The sequence below is a fragment of the Oncorhynchus tshawytscha genome, linkage group LG06 (assembly GCF_018296145.1).
Source record: "Oncorhynchus tshawytscha isolate Ot180627B linkage group LG06, Otsh_v2.0, whole genome shotgun sequence".
Classification (NCBI taxonomy): domain Eukaryota; kingdom Metazoa; phylum Chordata; class Actinopteri; order Salmoniformes; family Salmonidae; genus Oncorhynchus; species Oncorhynchus tshawytscha.
In genome coordinates, this window is record NC_056434.1 from 65,601,725 (window position 1) to 65,625,539 (window position 23,815).

General features: G+C 43.6%; 1 protein-coding gene across 2 annotated transcripts; it reads right to left on the reverse strand.

Moving 5' to 3' along the window:
• Positions 1–1,301: 1,301 nt before the first annotated feature.
• Positions 1,302–18,193, reverse strand: si:dkeyp-121d4.3. Of its 2 annotated transcripts, none has more exons than XM_024424594.2 (18): positions 17,463–18,193; positions 17,272–17,304; positions 16,980–17,152; positions 16,771–16,816; positions 16,552–16,677; positions 16,316–16,420; positions 15,905–16,123; positions 15,073–15,210; positions 14,765–14,872; positions 14,530–14,643; positions 14,207–14,413; positions 13,878–14,018; positions 11,097–11,213; positions 10,888–10,976; positions 9,094–9,775; positions 7,013–8,854; positions 6,573–6,642; positions 1,302–1,358 (listed from the first exon to the last, which is right to left on the reverse strand). In XM_024424594.2, exons 1-18 carry the CDS (start codon positions 17,916–17,918, stop codon positions 1,351–1,353), a joined length of 4,674 nt encoding a protein of 1,557 aa, XP_024280362.1. In that variant the 5' UTR covers positions 17,919–18,193; the 3' UTR covers positions 1,302–1,350. The 2 variants fall into 2 exon arrangements, with proteins under 2 accessions (XP_024280362.1, XP_024280361.1); XM_024424593.2 differs by lacking the exon at positions 1,302–1,358 and adding an exon at positions 4,275–5,207.
• Between the last annotated feature and the right edge of the window lie 5,622 nt (positions 18,194–23,815).

Genomic DNA, 23,815 nt, shown 5'->3' on the forward strand with positions numbered 1-23,815 from the left:
TGCACAAAGTAGATGTCCTAACCGACTTGCCAAAACTATAGTTTGATAACAAGAAATTTGTGGAGTGGTTGAAAAATGAGTTTTAATGACTCCAACCGAAGTGTATGTAAACTATATATATATAAATACACACAGTACCAGTGTTAAGATATTTTATCTATGTTTAAGATAAATGTTTAAATAATTCTACTCAGAAACTTAACCATTAGGGATTAGAGTTTATGTAGCATGAACAAGGAGTAATTAAAAATAATAAACACAGCTCCAACTCGGTTGGAGGGGGGAAGAGAGGAATGCATGTGTGTGTTTAACGAAAACAAAGAGGATCCTTAACCTATGTTTGAACCGACCCGGCTATAACTCTGTGGACATAAAATAAGACAGTGAGAGCCCATCCAGGTTTTCCGTATCTGGGGGGGACTGGAACTGTCTGCTAAGTGGTAATACACTATGGTGAGACTTCAGGAGTTAAGACAGATATAGTGTGTCATGTATGTGCGCTAGTGGGTTGGAATGAACTTTAGAAGTAGCTTTTTCCTTGTCGGAGAGTAGGAGGAGCCTTCAAGACGCTATGATGAAATGTGTGGTATATAAACCAATGTACATTGTATTATGACCAGCGCTCTCGAGAATAAATGCTATTGGCTAATTTTGGTAGATTGGTCTCTGTCCATTTTATGCAAATAAGGATCTTACAAATTCTTAGAAACAGACAGTGATTTAAATTGAATTGGTTAATGAACACATATAGGAATTGTTCAATTCCTTTAACAACCACTCAAAAGTTTACACACCTACTCATTCTTTATTTTTACTATTTTCTACATTGTAGAATAATAGTGAAGACAAAACTAACACACAGGGAATCATGTAGTAACCAAGAAAGTGTTAAACCCTTCAAAGTAGCAACCCTTTGACTTTAACCTTTATCATACTCATTAACGAGGCAAGTCAGTTCAGAACAAATTCTTATTCACATTGATGACCTACACCGGCCAAACCCGGACGACGCTGCACCAATTATTCGCCACCCTATGGGACTCCCAATCATGGCCGGTTGTGATACTGCCTGGATTCAAACCAGGGTGTCTGTAGTGAAGCCTCTAGCACTGAGATGCAGTGCCTTAGTCCGCTGCGCCACTTCATGATTGCCAAGGAGTTCTTGAAGGAGTTCCAACATATGCTGAGCACTTGTTGGCTACTTTTCCTTCACTCTGTGGTCCAACTCATCCCAAACCATCTCAACTAGGTTGAGGTCGGGTGATTGTGGAGGCCAGGTCATATGATGCAGCACTCCATCACTCTCCTTCTTGGTCAAATAGTCCTTACACAGCCTGGAGGTGTGTTGGGTCATTGTCCTGTTGAAAAACAAATGATAGTCCCAATTAAGTACAAACTAGATGGGATGGCGTATCACTGCAGAATGTGTGCCTTTAATTCTAAATAAATCACAGTGTCACCAGCAAAGCACCCCCACACCATCATCTCCTCATTGCTTCACAGTGGGAACCACATATGCGGAGATCATCCGTTCACCTACTCTGCGCCTCACAAAGACACGGTGGTTTATGCAAAATTCTCAAATTTGGCCCAATCAAGTCTCTTATTATTATTGGTGTCCTTTAGTAGTTGTTTCTTTGCAGCAATTCGGCCATGAAGGCCTAATTCACGCAGTCTCCTCTGAACAGCTGATGTTGAGATGTGTCTGTTACTGCATTTATTTGGGCTGCAATTTCTGAGGCTGGTTACTCTAATGAACTTATCCTCTGCAGCAGAGGTAACTCTGGGTATTTCTTTCCTGTGGCGGTCCTCATGACAGACAGTTTCATCATAGCACTTGATGGTTTTTGCGACAACACTTGAAGAAACTTTCAAAGCTTGAAATATTCCAGATTGACTGAACTTCATGTCTTAAAGTAATGATGGACTGTCATTTCTCTTTGCTTATTTGAGCTGTTCTTGCCATATTATGGACTTGTTGTTTTTTTGACCAAATAGGGATATCTTCTGTATACCACCCCTACCTTGTCACAACACAACTGATTGTCTCAAACGCATTAAGGAGGAAAGAAATTCCAAATTAACTTTTAACAAGGCACACCTGTTAACTGAAATGGATTCCAGGTGACTACCCCTTGAAGCTGGTTGAGAGAATACCAAGTGTGCAAAGCTGTCATCAAAGCAAAGGGTGGCTACTTTGAAGAATCTCAAAAATAAAATATATTTGGCATCAAACCATGTGTTTGATACCATTCCACCGATTCCGCTACAGCCATTACCACAAGCCCGTCCTCCCCAATTAAGGTGCCACCAACCTCCTGTGATGTGAACACAGCATAACATATGAGGCGAAGCAACATAACAACCAATGGTTGCGTGCCACGTCATCGACTATCATCGACTGACAAATTGCTAGATAACCCTGGTCCCCCAACAGTACACATTGTTATTGTAGCCCTGTACAAACACACCTCATTCAGCTCATCGAGGGCTTGATGGTTAGTTGACTATTTTATATCAGGTGTGCTTGTCCAGGGTTACAATGAAAATGTGCACTGCTAGGGGTCCTCGAGGACCAGGATTAGGAAACACTGGTTTAGCTGGTACTTTAAATACCTATCCAGGTGTAGTAAGATGTGTCAGGCGTCAGCAACGTCTCAGCATAGGAACGCATCTCTGTGATTAGCTGATACAGAAAATACCCATCCAGGCTTTGTAATATCTGGCATGCAGTAACACCTGGGTAGAGGAATGCGCCTCGAGTCTGTGAAGGCTTAACATTTCTGAAAGCACTGGTTTTGAGTTGTCTTTTGTGTAATCATCAGCTTACTTTTGTCTGCCTAGCTGAATTCAGACGAGCAGCTTTAGCCATGTCCATTTAAATTGCAATTCATTTGAGTTATGTTCAACAATTTATTAGCATGGCTATACTGAAAATGTGTGTTGCATCAGAAGCTTGGGTCTAAGTAGTGCATACCAATATGGTATACATTTTGGTAGCCTTTCAATCTAATGTAAAATTATAGACACAAGTCATATCTTCATAATAGGCTGGTGTTTGTCACACCATAATGATATTTTCAGAGTGAAAAGATAGGAATACCAGTAAGTTTAGTAACAATCCTTATGGCAGCGGTGTACATTCATTTTTAAGAAACATTTCAAACAGAGACTATCAACAAAAAACACACCCCGGTCAAACTTTTTTTTTTTACAGTTCTGAAAGACAAAGTGGATGCATTTTCATTATTCTTGATACTCTGTCCGCTACGTCTCTTTCCTCTCAACAAGCACACAATGTCATATGTCACAACATGCACACCTCAATGTCACCTATGGAACAGACTTTTATATTTTGATAAAATGAATACAAAAACACAATACACTTAACAAAATAATGGTGACATAACTACAAAATATGATACTACAATATGGTACACTGTACATTAACACTTGATTTCACAGATCTTTTATTGATGATGCAGAATGCTGTATCATTTCCAAAGATGTCTCAAATGTAAAATGTACTTCATGTTTGCTCTTGTTGGATGTTCAAAACCTAGTCCTGAGGTCATCCTAGGAAAAGAGTAGAGACTCCTGGATAGACTGGAGGAAAAAGCATACCGCTGGTCAGCCACAGACAACCTAACAGCTTGGAAGCAGTGGGGGAAAAACCCAAATGGACAAGTTAGAAATAAAAGGAATTCTAATACATAAGAGAACCTTGGAATGGCCAATAATCTGCTAGCTAACTACTACACTAGAAAAGCTTTAGCAGCAGTGTACAAATAAACCTTGTTTACGTGTAGAATTTCTGTTGGACGTGTACACTTTGGACAATAACATCTTCTTCAGAAATGAACTTAGAAATCGAGTGAGTATATGTTTAGACAAGACAGAGACTATGTAAGAACTTCCACTAAACTGAAGACTTTTCCTTAGTTCTCTGGTATCCTTTTGGCACACTTTCACCACCATAATTTACAGGCACTACCTAGTAAGAGGCATTCAAGCAGCAGTTTCATATTTTTTTGAATTTTATTTACCTTTATTTAACTAGGCAAGTCAGTTAAGAACAAATTCTTATTTTCAATGACGGCCTAGGAACAGTGGGTTGACTGCCTGTTCAGGGGCAGAACAACAGATTTGTACCTTGTCAGCTCGGGGGTTTGAACTTGCAACCTTCCGGTTACTAGTCCAACACTCTAACCACTAGGCTACCCTACCTATCCTCAAAGGATTTGGAGCAGAATGAAAATGCCAGGAACACGATATTTCCCAATTGTCTAGTTTATTTTTTGGGGGGCCAACAAAATGTATACAATAAGTAAAAGCCTGACACTTAGTGGATAAACAGAACATGCTAATCATCAATATGCTAAAACTAAAAAAAGTAAGATTACATACAGCATTTAATCAAACTGGATACACCGATAACAGAATGTATTATTTGCAATGAAGTTACATTACATCTAAATCAACCCTTAGGTTGGTATCCAGCACAGAGAGGAAACGATTACAGTAGAGATATGAAAATACCCCCACCCTAAAAAACAAACATTAATTGGTCATTTCTTAAGTAATCTCAGGAACATTGTTTGCCTCGGTCTCCCACTTCTCCAAAAAGTCCTGCAGGTTCAAATTGAAAGTATCAATACCTTTACCAGACAGATGAACCCCATCTGGCCTGTATAGGCCTGCGTCTGAGCAACACGTGATGTTTTCATGGGTCAGAGCAGTGCCACCTAGCTCCGCGATGATGGCGTGAACTCTTCTGTTGATGGCAGCCCTAAAATTGTCCACTGCTTCGCTGTCCTCCGTTTGCCTCCACGACATCCGGGGCAAGATGTCGGACCAGACCAACCGGCATTGTGGGAAAATGCTCCTCACGGAGGTCAGGTCCTTCTTCACAGACGACATAAGGGCCTCAGGGCTTTGGGTACCCAGATCGTTACCACCCAGGTGCAGGATGACCACGTCCGGTTTGGGCCACTTGATCTTCAGCTGGTCTAACTGGGGAAGCAGCTGGGCCCACGTCATGCCCTGTGTGCCCTTCCACCACACCCGCACACTGCTGGGGTCCATGCCCAACTGCATGCCAATCTCAGGCGACTTGGCCCTCATCTCTGCCCAATATACAAGCGAGTGTCCACAGATCCACACGTTCCTAGGCTCAGTGTTGGCATAGGTAACTTTGGGAACTTTTCCTGTAAAAATGCAATAATGAGACAGGGTAAATGTATGGGTTAGCTTCACAGGGGCTCTGCTAGGTTGACGTTACTGCGAGGATTGACCTGTGCTCCAGCTCTTGGGTCTCCGCTGGCTGTTTTTCTTCCACCTTTGGCCCAGAACTGACTGAGCTGACACTCAAGACTACGTCCTCCAGCAGTCAGTTAACTTAGTCTCGTGCTATAACAGAACTCTCCTAATGAACTGAGGTATGAGAAATATTTGACACTAAAGACACCTTACACACTAACTGACCTAGCTTGATCGTGTTTGTGTAGTACTACCAGACCACACCCTCATTGTGCAGGCCCTAGCTAGTCATCAGATTGACAACGTTTATCCCTGTTTTGGAGTGAAAACAACACTAACAAGTCCCCTATTCAGGTAAAATTCTCCCTAGCAGTAGAGATTCCCTAATCAAGAAACGTATAGTAATTCTAAAAAAGTCCTAAAAGTACTGAAGTATTGTACTACACAAACAAAAATACAATTCAACAGCTGAAGACCTATTGATGCAAAGTCTGCTAAAATACTTACCTTCAGCTGTTGGAGAAAACATTACATGTTAAAGCTAGCTAACATGAATATCTGTATTGAGAGCAACTCCTGTCCAGATTAAAGGAACATGGGAGTCTATGTCAGTCTATTGTTTCTGTTATTATTAGTTTGTCTGTGCAAAAGCACTTGAAGACCACCATGTTCATAAATTGTATTGCACGCACAGAGGGCAATACATGTTTTCATCAAAATATTGTATTGCATGCACAGTGGAAGATAAATATATATTTAAATGCTTCTATGTGAGCATAAACCAAGCATGGGCACTTTCTTACTAGGACATACTTGTCTTAAAATTGTGTAATGCAAGCACCAAACTGGTCAATTGTTACAAGGCCAGGGCTTTCAAAGCAAATAAACAGGCATTGATGTGGTCTTCCAAGACACAAGGCTATGCTTTGTGAAGCAATGTGGTAGACATTAAATAAAATGTAACCTACACTTTCTGAGCGAGACCAAGCCCTAACACAATAATAAAAATGTAATATTTACATTACAGAAAATATCATAGTTAAAGCAATCTAAGACATCACTTAAACCTGATTAACTATGGCTGTAATAAGAGCAAGTAAAACTGAAGTGAAGACTCAAACCTACCTATATTTCCTCCATATCTGTCTCTTGACACCTATGGTATCATCTCATCCTATACTTTAATTTGTGTTGAGTGCCAGGTATGTACAGCTCTTGACTTGTTCTGGCATCACCTAATCTTAACCTAAACTACAATTTGTGGCTGGCCATATTGCTACGTTTCAACCTTACTCTAAGGGGTTATGTGGTACCTGTTGTGTTTATCCTAGTGTTCTTCCTCTCTTGATTCTTCTGTCTCATCCGCAGGTTAAACTGCTCCAGCTACAAAACAGTGACAAATTGAGACACACACACAAAGTCTATCCAATATAAATACAGTCAACTCCTAAATTAAGCAGATTGGGACTGACTTGCCAGCGTGCACTAAAACCAGAACATATCAGAAGCAATTTAATAGATTTGGGACTACAAAAATTCTGTACACACTGCACTTTTCCCAAGAGTACTTATGTTGTGTGTAATTGTAAATTCCTGATAACTGCCCTATACTGTAGGCCTATACTGTAATTCAAATGTAAACAACACCAAGGACTGAAGGTGTGGCTTGTATATCATACACAAATGTAACACAATCAGACAGGTAAAATGTTTCCTAACTTCAACACACGGAATGAAAAAAACCACAACATACCCTTTTCTTCTGTTTGGCCTTGATATCGTCTTCTGTCACTGGTGGACCCCGAGTCTCTGGTGATTGAGGGGGAGGAGAGGGCTTTCCACCTGCAGAATCAGGGCTTTGTGTTTTGATCTGGAGAGGTATGGTGATATTTTGTCTTGGTGAATCCTGCTGTGCACCAGACACACTTTTGACTGTTTCAATCACCTTGAGGCATCTAGACTGGTTGGTGACTTCGAAGATTTGACTCAAGACATCCCTTGTAGGATTTGATATAGTCACTTGATTCAATATATTTAATTGTTGTGTGAACTGAGTCTTTGCAAACGGTATCATGGGGGAACTAGGCTGCCCATAATAAGTGGAGGAGGGCAAGGCAGTGAGTAGGTCAAGGGATTGTCCCATAGGTGAAGTAAAAGTATACACCCCGGCTGCTTGTTGACCAACTGGAACATCAGGTGTGTTTGTCATGGATGAAACTGGGGAAATCTGTTCGGGGGGACCTGAGGAACCGGGTGGCAGTGATGAGAGATAGTTGGTACTACAACCCTTGCTATGCCAACTCTTAGGCGCGATGGGCTGTGTCTTCTCAGGACAGTTCCACAGTGTGGTGGAATAGGAGGTGCCAGGCTGTGAGGAGGGGGTGGGGGGCAAGATGCTCACTGTCCTGGTGAGGCTCTGCATCTGCCTGGCCCTCTCCAAGGCCGACTCCTCTTCCGGGTCAAGGAAACCTCCATATTCCGAGGTGTCTTGGGGGCTGAGGTACACCTCCCGCTTGGAAGACCTGAATGGCGAGGCTGACCGGAAGTGTTTGGAATCAGAGTCGTCGGTGGTGCGGTGCCGATCTCCCCGCCTAGATGAGTGCTTCGTCTCTCTCTCTGAGGATGAGTTTTTGGATGACTTTGTCCCGTAGAGGCGCTCCTGGGTCCTGTCTGCCAGCTTGGTGACCTCTGAGGTGTCCAGATTCAAGCCGATGGCCTGGAGCAGGCTCCTGATCTTGCCGAAGTGCTGCTTCTTTTCCCAACTATCCTGCTCCCTGGTCTCCTCCACCGGGACTCTGGCTGAGCAGGACCTCTTGTTATCCCTGTACCTGTCTGACCGCACAGGTATCTCACAGTGCTCTTTCTCAGTCGCTGCAGTGGCTTTACCCCCATAGAGGAAGTCCTCTTCTTCCACACGTTCAGATTCTCTCAATAGCTGGCTGTGGGACATCATTCCAAGAATTCCGGGAAAGCCACCACCTTCCTGGATTGCTCTCTCGTGAGGCAGCAGCCGGTCTTCATTTCTGGAGTTATCATAGTCGTCAGAGTTCTTCACTTGCTCCCCGATGATACCCCTGCGTGGGCACTGTGGCTCTTCCTCTGTACAGGGCTCATCTCTGTACTCATCTTCATCCCCACGGTCAAGCAACTCGCAATAAGGCTTTTGAAGTATGGAACTATCTTCGTGAATACCAGCAATCTCCTCTTGAGACTCCTTGACCATAGCTGACAGCAGACCGGCATCCACACCTTTGTTGAGGGTGTTGAGGAAACGGGCGAGCTGGGTGTTCAGGTTAGAGTTCTTTTCCTGAGACTCTCGAATGGGAGGTCGATTGGAAGAATAAGGGTCAAGAGGTGTTTGGCGAACTGGAGAAGGTAGCGACAGGTGCTCTCTAGAAGTCTGCTCATATGGATCAAACTTGGCAGATAAGTCAGGAACAGGATGCCCAGCAAGTGAACGTTCATAATAGGACTTCTGACTGGATGTTTGGGTGTAGGGTGGTTGGGCAGAGTGTGGTTTATAGGGCGTCTCAACGTCATAACCGTATTGTTCCACAAGCCTTTGATCAAGAGGTTGAGCTTTAGGGAGTTCAGTCTGGAGACAATAAACAAAACATTTATAATTGGACTCCCCCCCCACCATTTCATACATATGATTTGATTTCACAAATCAGGCTAATGATTTAATATGTTTCTTTTACCAATATATGATAACTAGAAAAAGCACCGGCGCACAGTAGACTATTCTAATGAAATATAACCAGCTCTTAAAAATGATTGAGAGTGAACAAACGATTATCTACATGATTGAAATGTTTAAAAATGACAACTGACCTGCATTGGGAAAAGTGGACCTGCGACATGGTCTGAGCGTTTCTTCAGAATGGACTTGGGTTTGATGTCAGTGGGTGGTTTAGGTTGTGTAGGAAGCTCTGCCATTCCATGATTGTAGTCAAAGCAGGTCTTCTCCGTAGGCTTCACTTCTGAGAAGAAATTGGGAACTCCACCATGTTTCTCCATAGCAACTATGGCTCTCTTGCGGTATATCAACTCATTGAGCTCCTCTAGTTCCCTCTTCTTTCTTTCTAGCTCATCATTCATTCTATCTGGAGATCTACTTACTGAGCTTGAACTATTCTTGGAGCTCCTCTGACTACTTCCATCTCGCTCCTTGCTGCGGCTCCTTTTCGAGGAAGTTCTCTTTTTGCTGCCGCTCCTTTGGTTGTAATATTTTCTCTCCAGACTGTGGCTTCGTCTCCTGTTCCTCTCCCTGCCCCGGCTCCTGCTGCGACTGCGCCTGTACTTGCATCTACCACCCTGCTCTTTGCGCTCCCTGCTTGTGCTCCGCCTTTTCTTCACCCGGCCAAACTGGTCTAGGCTAGGGCTCCTGTGTCCGTATCTCCGCTGGCTGCTGTCAGAGTCTTTGCCACCAGATCCAGAGCCAGCAGGTTTTGACCCCAGAATGTTTATGACTGATTTCATCTTGATTGACTTCTCCGAGGCAGGTTTTTCGTTGCTGGTGCACAAAAGAATGAGGGAAATGACTTCGAGCACATCTCTTAACCCTCTGGAGTCTAAGCGGGTGGGGGTGTGGGGGTCCTACTATGCTAACATATGGAATTGTTTATTAAAGGTGGTCAAACCAAGGATAATTTAGCTATTTGATTTTGAGTTTTAGGACCCCTTAAGGTATCAAAAAAATATATTTTAAAAAATATATAAAAATTTGAATTTGGCCTTACTGCTATTAGCCCATGGAAAAACCTTATAAGCCTCATACATGGACAAGCAGATAGTCCCCCCTCAAATAATCTAAAAGGAAGTTTGTTTTGAAGTGTCTATCCTATATCTGATATTGCTGATTCAAATAATTAAAGCTTTAAAAAAAAGTGCACCCCTCGGGGTCCTGAGGGTTGAGTTTGGGAAACACTGATTTAACCCCTTATTTTAGGCACTAAACTAACTACATTTATACTTCTTAACTATATATATATATACTTCCATTTTTTAAAATAAAACTGGTACCTGGCTACCTTCAGACTAGTCTTGTGAGCATCCTAGAGCAAAACAAACGACATAAGTGTTCGTGAGAGACTCACCTTTCCACAGAGGGTTCATATTAGTGTGTAGCCCAAACGGTTCAGACAGAGTCCCGTGACGCTTTTGGGGTCGAAGAGCAAAACAGAGAACACCATCGTGTTTGTGAAGCCAAAAAGGAGTCATAATAGTTTGTGGGCCAAACTGTTCGAACGCTACAGACGTTTGTGTGAGAAGACCGATTTTCGGGATGCCTCATGGTCTGACTATCATCGCTCCAGCACTGCCATCTTTCACTGCTGATGCGGAAGGGCGACATCGGCGGATGCAGTGGATTGAGACGCATCCCATGCAAAAAACTTCAATTGTGTGGTGGAAACATAAACTGACGGATTTTGATAGGGATTTTTAAAATTATTATGCTAATTCTATTTCCACAGGGGCGAGGACATCGACTCTAGGGGATACATTTTTAGATTTCAGGGTAGTTGTGGCTGTGCCAACAAATGACATCCAAAATCATCACACAATGATACTTTACCTTGACTTCATGTTGGAACCAATACTACTACTAATTACAATCAAACTCACGTGGGATCATCATCTTTGTTCTCTACTTTGACACCTGTGCCCTTGATGAGGTCATTTGGGTCTCTCATCAGTTTGATGGTCATCTTCTTCTGTAATAGACAATAATAGGAAATAGACAGTTAAAGACAACATAGACAGTCACATGTCTATCCCTTAAGTGAATATGACATCCCCCAAAGTCACTGGCCTTTGTTCCATCATAAACCAACCTTTTCTTTTGCCGCCACGCCCCTTAGCTTGGGCACAGCGGTAAGAACAGGGGTAAGAACACTGTCGGTAAGGCGTTTGATCCTAATCGCTTGGTTGCCTCCTTCAGCGGTTTCAAGCTAGGAGAAAATTGAAAGAGTTAAAGAAAAACATAAAAATAACAAAAATATGAATAAAACAAAAATGTGAGCAAGACAAAGGAGCTGATCGTGGACTACAGGAAAAGGCAGGCTGAACAGGCCCCCATTAACATCAACGGGGCTGTAGTGGAGCAGGTCGAGAGTTTCAAGTTCCTTGGTGTCAAAATCACCAACAAACTATCATGGTCCAAACACACCAAGACAGTCGTGAAGAGGGCAGGAGACTAAAAAGATTTGACATGGGTCCCCAGATCCTCAAAAGGTTCTACAGCTGCACCATCGAGAGCATCCTGACCGGTTGCATCACTGCCTGGTATGGCAACTGCTCGGCATTCGACTGTAAGGCGCTACACAGCAAGCGGTAGTGGAGTGTTAAGTCTAGGTCCAAAAGGCTCCTTAACAACTTCTACACCCAAACCATAAGACTGCTGAACAATTAATCAAATGGCCACCCTGACTATTTACATTGACAACCCCCCTTTGTTTTTACACTGCTGCTACTCGCCGTTTATTATCTATGCATAGTCATCTTACCCGTACCTACATGTACAAATTACATCGACTAACCTGTACCTCCGCACATTGACTCTGTACCGGTACCCCCTGTATATAGCCTCGTTATTGTTATTTTGTGTTACTTTTATTTAGTAAATATTTTCTTAAATCTATTTCTTGAACTTCATTGTTGGTTAATGACTTGTAAGTAAGCATTTCACGGTAAGGTTGTATTCGGCACAAGTGACAAATAAAATTTGATTTGAAATAGCTAGTTGGATGTACCATGCCTTCAGAAAGTATTCACACCCCTTGACATATTTCACATTTTGTTGAGTGACAAGGTGAGATTCAAATGGATTTAATTGTCTTTTTTAAATATTTTTTTTACAATCTACATAAAATACTCTGTCAGAATGGAAGAAAAATATTGAACATTTGTATAAGACCAATGAAGATTAAAACACTAATATACATTATATCTAAAAGTATGTGGAAACCCCTTCAAATTAGTGGATTCTGCTATTTCAGCCACGCCCATTGCTGACAGGTGTATACAATTGAGCATTCAGCCATACAATCTCCATAGACAAGCACTGGCAGATGAATGGCCTTACTGAAGAGCTCAGTGACTTTCAATGTGGCACTGTCATAAGATACCACCTTTCCAACAAGTCAGTTCGTCAAATGTATTCCCTGCTGGAGCTGCCCTGGTCTACTTTTAAGTTTTGTTATTGTGAATTGCAACACTCTCTACAGAGTTCCAAACTGCCTCTAGAAACAACGTCAGCACAACAACTGTTCGTCAGCGCTTCATGAAATTAGTTTCCATGGCCGAGGAGCCGCACACAAGCCTAAGCCGCACACAAGCGCAATGTCAAGCGTCGGCTGGAGTGGTGTAAAGCTCGCCACCATTGGACTCTGGAGCAGCCATTAAACTGTTTTAAAGTCACCATTGGCCTCATTGTGAAATCCCTGAGTGGTTTCCTTCCTCTCCATCAACTGAATTAGGAAGGACTCTGGACGCCTGTATCTTTGTAGTGACTGGGTGTATTGATACACCATCCAAAGTGTAATTAATAACTTCACCATGATCACCATCTACCAATAGGTGCCCTTCTCTGCAAGGTATTGGAAAACCTCCCTGGTCTTCGTGGTTGAATCTGTGTTTGAAATTCACTGCTTGACTGAAAGAACTTACAGATAATTGTATGTGTTTATTTTACCCTTATTTTACCAGGTAAGTTGACTGAGAACACGTTCTCATTTACAGAAACGACCTGGGGAGTAGTTACAGGGGAGAGGAGGGGGGTGAATCATCCAATTGTATGCTGGGGATGATTAGGTGGTCATGATGGTATAGTATGAAGACCAGATTGGGAAATTAGCCAGGACACCGGGGTTAACACCCCTACTCTTACGATAAGTGCCATGGGATCTTTAGTGACCACAGAGAGTCAGGACACCCGTTTAACTTCCCATCCGAAAGACAGCATCCTACACAGGGCAATGTCCCCAATCACTGCCCTGGGGCATTGGGATATTTTGTTTTTTTTAGACCAGAGGAAAGGGTGCCTCCTAATGGCCCTCCAACATCACTTTGAGCAGCATCTGGTCTCCCATCCAGCGGCTGACCAGGACCAACCCTGCTTAGCTTCAGAAGCAAGCCAGCAGTGGAATGCAGTGTGGTATGCAGGGTAGTATGCTGCTGGCAAATTGCACACAAATTAAATATGTGGGGGACAGAGATGAGGTAGTAATTCAAAAATTATGTTAAACACCATTACTGCATACAGAATGAGTCCATGTAACTTATTATGAGCCTTTCTAAGCAAATGTTTACTCCTGAAATTATTTAGGCTTACCATAACAAAGGGGTTGAATACTTATTGACTCAAGACATTTCAGCTTTTCATTTATAATTAATTCGTAACATTAAAAAAAAAAACATAATTCCACTTTGACATTATGGGGTATTGTGTGTAAACCAGTGAAAAAAACATCTCCATTTAATCCATTTTAAATTCAGGCTGTAACACAACAAAATGTGGAACAAGTCAAGGGGTGTGAACACTTACAGAGGGCACTGAATACCAATTGATATTAATTTTGACGTGCCAATCGGATCACAGCACCATGGAGACTCACCGAAATGACACTGAACTTCACCTTCTCCGAGATGTTCAATTTCTTCTCCTCCATGACCTCGGTCAAATGGAAGAACAGCAGCTGGGGGCTCTGATGGCACTTAATGGTCCCAGACAGATCCCCAGCTTGCACCACCTCACCCTAGAGGGGAAAACACTTCACTTAGACATGCTGTGCAAAGAATATTAAAGGCATTTTTTAATAAAAATTCCATTACATAAAACATGCCACCTTTCTTCAGTGTGTAAAGTTGTCATACATCAAATGGAAAAACCTAGCCAGACTCCGACTTAATGGCATCCTGTACCACATTCTAAAAGTGATCTTACGGTTCTGCGTTGCTCTGTTGACTCCTCAAACGTCTCTGAGAGAATCTCCACGTTGATGGCACGCTCCTCCTTAGTCTCACGGTTGGTGGAGATGTTAAAGTGAACCTTGTCTCCGTCACACATGGTGGCTTCAGTCAGAAGGTCAGCTGCTCCAAACAATAGCTGCTTCTGTGTGCCACCCACCAATGCCTCCAAAAGGCCCTGCTCCTGGAAGGAAAATGAGATAACACATTCTAAAATACATGATTTGACCACCCAAACTTTTCCCAACAAGAACACAACAATAATATTTGATTTGTACATTCTTTCAGTACCACACGTACCTGCTGCTTTTTGGAGACCTTAATGACTGTTCCTGCATGCTGCGCAGCGCTAATGTCCTCAAACACCACAGTCCTCTGGAGCAGCACCTCCTCCACTGGGGCCACTGGCTTCCACTGGAGACACAGTAATAAGGACATTACTGGGTATGTCACAGATGAGAGTACTCCACTCTGAATGACAGGAGATTTTCCACCAGTTGGCACCTATCATAATTTGCACTGAACTGTGACCCACCTTCTCGTTTCCTGCAGGGTCTTCAACTATCTTCTCCATGGTTTCTTCCAGTGTCACTGAGCACTCTTTCAGCTTCCTTACTCTGATGGCCTTCTCCTTATTTTTGATCTAATGAAAACAAATGACATTATGTTAACGTCAAATGTATAAATCAATCAACAAATAATTTCAACAAAATTGCTATACTTAGGACCAGAACCTGCACAGAGGATCCAAACATCACTCCCAGGTACAAACTGATCATCATTCAGTGTCAACAAACTCAATTTGCCACTGAATTATGTGGATGGGAAAGACACTATACTCACTGTGACAACTGTAAAGTCCACCTCATCCATAATGGTGAACTCAGTTAGACTCATGTTCTCAGTGGTTTCAAAGGGCAGGTTGTTCTGGTTCGCTGCCATGATGGTACCAGAATCACACTTTACGCTCTTTATAACACCCTGGTGGAGAGTACAAAAAATATATCAACAACTAGCTACAGTAGGGATGGCCAACTCTGGTCCCATAGAGCCGCTATGTGTGCTGTATTTTGTTCCAGCCCAGCTCCAACACACTTGATTTAAAGGGATTCTCTGTTACTTTTGTATACTTTTCAGCCAGTAGCTCTGAAAGTAGCGCTTGAACCAAAAGTGGTCCCTGAAAATGGTCTACTACGTCACATATGTGCACTATGTCATTGCACTCGCGCTGCTGTGGGTGCATCACGTCCATCTTGCTAGCTGTCACTCATATGGTGAGAGGCTGAAGCTCATTAGTTGAACTCAAATTTCTAGGGGCCTGGCCCACGTGGGGGAAAATGGCACATAACAGCTTCCAACAAAACTGTTTCAAACTAGGGATTTTGTGGCTAATTGAGGTGAGACAGTAGTTCTGCTCATAGATTATGCATGTAAGAACTACACAATGACACAGCCAACCCAATGTGGGAGGTTTAAAAATACTTAGTAGTCACCAAAGTACGGGAGCATATCTTTAAAAAATGGTGGTCTCAATTGAAGATCTTGAATAGATTATTATTTGACTCAGGTGTGGTCATACTGAGCTGAATAAAATGGCGTAGAGCTCATCAGGACCAAAGTTTATGTCAGAATTTGTAACCAAAATGAAGATATGTCACTCAGACTTTAGACTCACCACCTCCCTCTTCTCTCCAGTGATCTTAAAAGTCTGTGGTGTCTTTGGCCGAATATTAGTGGCTCTAATTTTTTGGGTAACTATGTCGGTCAACAAATTGAACATCACATGGTCCCCTTGAAACAGAGTGATGGTGTAGTCCTTCTTCGAGTAAAGCAGTGCTCTTGACATGCCGTCGATGTTGGCCTCAATTTGGCCAGGTTTCGGCTTTGCACCAGGCTGTGTGGGGGCACATAATTATGTTAATACCAACAAGGACATATTTAAATGAGAAGCCAAATACTAGTCATAACAAGCCAAGCATATAATCAAGTTACCTTACAATAAACATCTAGTTATGGCAGTGATTAGAACTTTAATAAAGTTATGACTGAATACTTTTTCCCCCTGTGTGCTACAGAGTTCTATCACCTGCTGCTCCAGGATAACATTGCAGACAAAACCTTCAATAATGGTGGAGTCAATCTCCTCAGTACCCCCTGGAGGTACAGAAACACCAGTGGCATACTCCCCGGCCTGGGTTTATTATACAAAGAGGGGGAAAAAACAAGATGCATTATTTAAAATACAATGAAAACTAATGGTTCACAAACTCCTGAAAATGTCTGTATAACTATATATAGCGAAAAATGTCTAAAGTGACCCACCTTCTCCTTGTAGGCTGTAAAATGCACCCTGACCCCAGGTATCATGTTCTTGGGGACTCCGAGAAAAGCATCAAAAGTGAAGGAATATTTATTGAGATCGTCTCTTTCGATGTAGCCATAAGTTGGCTGTGGGGGGAGAGCAAAACTTGAGAATGCAATGTTTACTAGTGGAGATGAAGAACCTTCCCTTCAAGCAGGCTTCTCAGCTTTTGGACTTACCCCTATGAATGAGATGACCCCCTTAGATCTTCCAGGTGGAGGAGGCCTATGATTTATAAATGTTGAGAGGAAAAAATATATGCGTCATGTATAAGCAGAACTTATACATGACAGCTAATCTCATGTATGGAAGAGCAAACTACTGTATGCAATCAAACACTAATCCAAAGTGATGATGACATCCAAATTGTTGACATAATGATCATTACTTGTCATTGTAGCTCTTTTTCTGTCCTGCTTTTTTGTCCTTCTTTGAGTCTTTGGTCTTCTGTTCATCAGTCTGGGGTGGATCAAGCTGAAGAACCTCAGAGTCCCGGCAGCGTCCCCACACATAAGGAACTACAGTCGTCTCAGTCGGAGGGGAGGCTGTTGTCGGGACGGGCTGTTGTCGGGAAGAGAAACGGAGCGTGTGAGAAGTTGAGGCTCAGCAGAACATACATTTAATTAAAATTGTATCATAGAGATGACAGGACAGGACAGAACAGACACAGTGGCACTTACCCACAATGATGGAGGAACAGCATAAGGGTTGGCCTAAAGGAGGCAGACTTGATGTTAGGGATTACTTTAAAACCATGTTAGGGCCATTTAAACCATGTCATGTTACTATAACACTAAATGAGTTTTTTACAAGTTTAAATTAAGAATTTACAATATGCACAAGGCACAACAAGGTGTCTTTATAAGATTACCTCGCTTTGCCAGGGTGAAGGAAAGACAGGGTTGTCCACCGGAGGCGGAACCATGGGCGGCATATCTAGGGGAGGAATACCAGGGGACGGGATACCTGGGGGCATTGGTCTGGGTCCATTGCACATCATTGGATCATATGGTCCGGGCATACCTGGACCATAACCGAATCCTGGTCCATCCATCCGTGGCCCATCTAAACATCCATCCATGGGGCCACCTGGACCCATTGGTCCATAGCCTGGCTCATATTCGTGATAATCAGGTGGCATGGGGCCGTGCATCATTGGATCTCCCATAAAGTTAGGATGTGGACCTGGGCCACCGTGAAAAGGACCAAAAGATGCAGGCGGCCCACACCAACCTGGACCCATGTCAAATGGATCAGGCACCCTTGGGCCCATATCAAATGGAGGTCCATTGCCTTTTCCACGCTTCCGACCACCACCTCGTCCCATTTCGAAAAATTGAACGAAAGCTGCTCTCAAGCTTACGTTAGCCGTAACAACTCTTCAAATGGGGAAGCGAACGTTGAAATGCTGGCTAGATTACCATACTATATATATATGTGAAGGTACATGTATTCACAGTTTGTGGTTTAATAAGTACGTCTGGTTATATCGCAACTATAACATCCTACGTTAGCGAGCTAGCTAGCTTCATAACCTCATACTATACGTCAGCGAACTTGTTGCGGATATTATGACTATGGAGACGTGACATATATCCGGTGTAGATAGAGCCAAATCAGAGAGGCGAAAGTTTTCCACTAGATAACGCAGTCAAAATGGTTATATGGTAAACATTTATGAAAACAAAAACGTGCTTTTTGGTCTAAATGTTGGGTTAGGCATAAGGCTAGCAGTATGGTTAAGGTTTGGTTTAAAATCAGATTATAATTAGGTAAATTGTAGAAATGGGCGGGGTGTATGGCTTTGTGAACTGGTGACGACCAAAGCGAAGCGAGATGATTTATACCATTGAGATCCTATTTAATTAATAGAGGGTGCTATGTCAAATAAAACCTCAAAGTTTCAGAATAGCGTGAAAATGGCAACCATAGTACGGAACAATATTCACGTAATAGTAAGCAATTCAGCTTCAGTGTAAAAAAGCCAACTTCGTCAGATTTTTTGGAGTACGGAAACATGCCGAAAAATTGCTGTGATGTTCAATGAACGCGTAACCAGGTCAAAAGTTCCGACCTACGGTTCGCAATGCTCCCAAGTAGGGAAATGGAGCCTGCGAGAAGAGCCCCGTTGCTTCAGTCTATTCGGTGTGGGAGATGTGGGGACCCGATGTCCAATTACGCTACACGTAGCTGTTTGTGGAAAACATTTAATCACAACTAAGCCATTTACGTTATTTGGTATAGTTCGTTTGTAAGACCACTCACTATTGTAACCCAATAGTCTATTTTGTGTTGGTCTTGTTTGGTTTACGTTGCGGTTGGGATGGTAGCTAGCTAGCATTCACTCATGTGGCTCCTATAGCGCCATGAAAAGGTGCATGAGGGAAGCCCTATTACGTTTTTCTAAGTAGTGAGGACACGAAAGCAGGCAATGTTGACAAGTAATCTTTATACATGGTTTACTTTGCTTAAAATGTAATTTACAAAAATAATGTATTTGCTGTGAGCCAATGGGGTAACCTAGAAAACCACAGATTGCGTTACGCGGGCGGGGCCGCGACGTTCTACTTACGGAACGCCATTTGGGTGGGTGACTCACCTTGCGTGTCAAAAGCTACACGTCAAATAACATTATGGACAATATTTGCAATCACAATTAAGGCGCGCGTGAAGCCAGCTATGGGTGCGTTCGTAAATTCGCTCTGGCTATCTACTCCGATTTCAGAGCACTTTATCCTGAGTGTGCCAGAGCGCAGAATAACTGGATTCATTCTCAAACGCTCAACACCCTTTGAATATGGCCGGTGTCAGTAAAAAAAAAAAAAGCGTAATTAAATTGTTGTCAGCAGTACAGTTAGTCACCAACGCTCTAAATAACATAAACAACCTAACTAGCAGTTAGGACGAGTAAAATGGTCAGAGTGAGTGTTCTCTCATTTGTGTCTGGAAGAAGCTGATCAACCGTTAGCCAATTGTATTGGGTAATTGACTGCTCGTTGTGAGGTCAGAACGCTCGGATTAACCCTACTATGGAAGGCCAAGAGTTTCAAATCGTCTTGATTTGGACGCTTGTTACGGGCATGTTTATACGCGTTCATTACACCTGTTCTGTGTGCATTTACAGGTGATTAGAACGCCTGTGTAGTAACGGGCACATCCCCATGTGTCTGAAAGTACCACATTGTAGCCCCTCCCACCTCAATTTTTGGGAGTTTGACTTCCGGCCTGTTGCGATAAATCGTTTACTCAGGGAGGAGGAGATTATTCTAAATATGGCTCAAATTGTTATTACATTTACAGAATGTAAACGCTGCAGCAAGGCGTTGGTGAGAAAAAAATGGAGAAAGAAATTGAAACGACTTTTTCCACATAACTACAAATCTGACGCTGGCTATCTATCTTATTTTCATTGAAATAGCATGGCGAGCTAGCAATAGTATTCTGTCAAGCCTGTAACTAACGTTAATGGTTGTTACGTTGTGGAACAGAGCAACATAGTTCTTTGTACTTGTCATTTGGTTGAGATAAACATTAGTTTAGAACATAATTGTTTACTTTGTGTAGATTTGTGTAATTAGTTGGGTTTGCTAGTTAGCAAGCTGAGATGTATTTGCTCAAATTGGCTAATTTAGCTATTAGCTAATGTTTTAGGAGAACAGGTTAGCTCCCTGCATAATCTAGACCATGCAAGAATGGGGAATAAGGTCTGGCTGTTGCAGTGCCCAGACTAGGTGAGAGCAAACTGCTACAGAGATAAAGGTAAGATCTCTATCTTGACTAGCTATATTTCAAGGTTGAACCAATGCAATATGTATTTTATTGGCTTGCTACGTGAGCTGTTTTTTCTGAACATGTCTGATAAAGCTACACCCTTAGAAAAAAAGGTGCAATCTAGAATTTAAAGTTATTCAGCTGTCCCCATAGGATAACTTTTTGAAGAACCCTTGTGGGTTCCAGGTAGAACCCTTTCCACAGAGGGTTCTACATTGTTAACCCATTTTTCTAAGTGTATCTAGTTGTTCTAATGCAATGTCCATGTTACAGCCACAACATGATGATGTAGTAAAGCATCCGAAGACTTGTGAGGATTAGAAAAGCCTGTTTTGGATTAGCAAGGAAGAACAATAACTAGCTATATATCAGATAAACATGTTCAGGAAAAACAGGGAGCGAGCAAGCTAGTAATAGTAACATTATTATTTGAAACCTCACATGCGCATGTATCTGAGATATATTTAAGCAATAAGGCACCTCAGGAGTTTGTGGTATATGGATAATATACCACGGCTAAGGTCTTATTCGCAATGCGGAGTGCCTGGATAAAGCCCTTAGCCGTGGTATATTGGCCATACACCACAAACCCCTGAAGTGCCTTATTGCTATTAAAAACTGGTTACCAATGTAATTACGACATTAAACAAGTAATATTGACTCAGTTGAATTGTCTACGTGTCTAAATTCTTGTTAGGGAGATGTTGCTGTTCAGAATGATGTGTTTATGAATGTCGATGTTCACAGGAATCTACTAATTCTATGTTGAAACAGCAACACAGATGGAGGGGGAGGAAAACAGACTGCTTCTTTCTACAACACCTTCACCAAATCATACAATGTTTGTTACATCTGAAATAAATACAGAATTATTTTAGTTTATTCTGTTTAATGTTTTTTTATGCTGGATGTAATTTAGCAGGTCTATAGTATAATGTATTGTTTTGAAACATTTTATTAAATATCTATTCAGTCTACTCTATTTTATGTTTGCTAAAATAATGTATGTTTTGTACTGTTACTTTTTACATGCTGAAACAGTCTCATTAGTTTTGAGCTAGATTATGATTGGGGAAATGTCTACTACCCTTTTTTAAATGTTGATGAATTGTAACGGTTTTCTAGTGGTGATGAAAGAGAGTCGGACCAAACTGCAGCGTGTCGATTGCGATCCATGTTTAATATACCAAAGAAACACGAACTTACAAAAAAACAATAAACGAAACCGAAACAGCCTATCTGGTGCAAACTAACAACGAGTACACATAGGACACTAAGGACAATCACCCACGACAAACTCAAAGAATATGGCTGCCTAAATATGGTTCCCAATCAGAGACAACGATAAGCACCTGGCTCTGATTGAGAACCACTCCAGACAGCCATAGACCTTGCTAGACAACCCACTAAGCTACAATCCCAATACCACCACCAAAACCCCAAGACAAACACACCACAATTACAAAAACCCCATGCCACACCCTGGCCTGACCAAATACATAAAAATAAACACAAAATACTTTGACCAGGGCGTGACAGAACCCCCCCCCTAAGGTGCGGACTCCCGAACGCACCTCAAAACAATAGGGAGGGTCCGGGTGGGCGTCTGTCCATGGTGGCGGCTCCGGCGCGGGACGTGGACCCCACTCCTTTAATGTCTTAGTCCCCTCTCCCTTCGTCCCTGGATAGTCCACCCTCGCCGCCGACCATGGCCTAGTAGTCCTCACCCAGAACCCCACTGGACTGAGGAACAGATCGGGACTGAAGGACAGCTCGGGACCGAGGCAGCTCGGGACTGAGGGGAAGCTCGGGAGTGAGAGAAAGCTCAGGAGTGAGAGAAAGCTCAGGAGTGAGAGAAAGCTCAGGAGTGAGAGGAAGCTCAGGAGTGAGAGGAAGCTCAGGAGTGAGAGGAAGCTCAGGAGTGAGAGGAAGCTCAGGAGTGAGAGGAAGCTCAGGAGTGAGAGGAAGCTCAGGCAGGTAGATAGACCTACCAGCTCCTGGCTGGCTGGTGGTTTCAGCAGATCCTGGCTGACTGGCAGATCCTGGCTGACTGGCAGATCTGGAAGAGTCTGGTTGACTGGCAGATCTGGAAGAGTCTGGTTGACTGGCAGATCTGGAAGAGTCTGGTTGACTGGCAGATCTGGAAGAGTCTGGTTGACTGGCAGATCTGGAAGAGTCTGGTTGACTGGCAGATCTGGAAGAGTCTGGTTGACTGGCAGATCTGGAAGAGTCTGGTTGACTGGCAGATCTGGAAGAGTCTGGTTGACTGGCAGATCTGGAAGAGTCTGGTTGACTGGCAGATCTGGAAGAGTCTGGCTGACTGGCAGATCTGGAAGAGTCTGGCTGACTGGCAGATCTGGAAGAGTCTGGCAGACTGGCGATGCTGGGCAGACCGGCGGCGCCGGGCAGACCGGCGGCGCCGGGCAGACTGGCGACGCTGGGCAGACTGGCGGTGCTGGGCAGACTGGCGGTGCTGGGCAGACTGACGACGCTGGGCAGACTGACGACGCTGGGCAGACTGGCGGTGCTGGGCAGACTGGCGGTGCTGGGCAGACTGGCGATGCTGGGCAGACTGGCGATGCTGGGCAGACTGGCGATGCTGGGCAGACTGATGACGATGCTGGGCAGACTGATGACGATGCTGGGCAGACTGGCGATGCTGGGCAGACTGGGGGCACTGGCGGCGCTGGGCAGACTGGCGGCACTAGCTGCTCCATATAGGCTGACAGCTCTGGCGGCTTCTTACAGACTGACCGCTCTGGCGGCTCCGTGCTGACTGGCAGCTCCTTGCAGACTGGCAGCTCCTTACAGACTGACAGCTCCTTACAGACTGACAGCTCCGTGCAGACTGACAGCTCCGTGCAGACTGGCTGCTCCATGCAGACTGGCTGCTCCATGCAGACTGACAGCTCTGGCTGCTTCATGCAGACTGACAGCTCTGGCTGCTCCATGTAGACTGGCTGCTTCATGCAGACTGGCAGCTCGGGCTGCTTCATGTAGACTGACAGCTCTGGCTGCTCCATGCGGACTGACAGCTCTGGCTGCTCCATGTAGACTGACTGCTTCATGCAGACTGGCAGCTCGGGCTGCTTCCTGTAGACTGACAGCTCTGGCTCCTCCATGCAGACTGACAGCTCTGACTGCTCCATGCAGACTGACAGCTCTGGCTGCTTCATGCAGACTGGCAGCTCTGGCTGCTCTATGTAGACTGGCTGCTTCATGCAGACTGGCAGCTCGGGCTGCTTCATGTAGACTGACAGCTCTGGCTGCTCCATGCGGACTGACAGCTCTGGCTGCTCCATGCAGACTGACAGCTCTGGCTGCTCCATGCGGACTGACAGCTCTGGCTGCTCCATGCGGACTGACAGCTCTGGCTGCTCCATGCGGACTGACAGCTCTGGCTGCTCCATGTAGACTGGCTGCTTCATGCAGACTGGCAGCTCGGGCTGCTTC

What these genes read in the sequence shown, in the direction of transcription:
- si:dkeyp-121d4.3 (XM_024424593.2), bottom strand. Translation starts at nt 17,918, where the DNA reads ATGGGACGAGGTGGTGGTCGGAAGCGTGGAAAAGGCAATGGACCTCCA. An exon ending in CTGGAGAGAAGAGGGAGGTG is followed by an intron (nt 15,211 to 15,904) that starts GTGAGTCTAAAG and finishes ACTCTCCACCAG; the next exon opens with GGTGTTATAAAGAGCGTAAA. An exon ending in TGAAGTTCAGTGTCATTTCG is followed by an intron (nt 11,214 to 13,877) that starts GTGAGTCTCCAT and finishes ATTTTCTCCTAG; the next exon opens with CTTGAAACCGCTGAAGGAGG.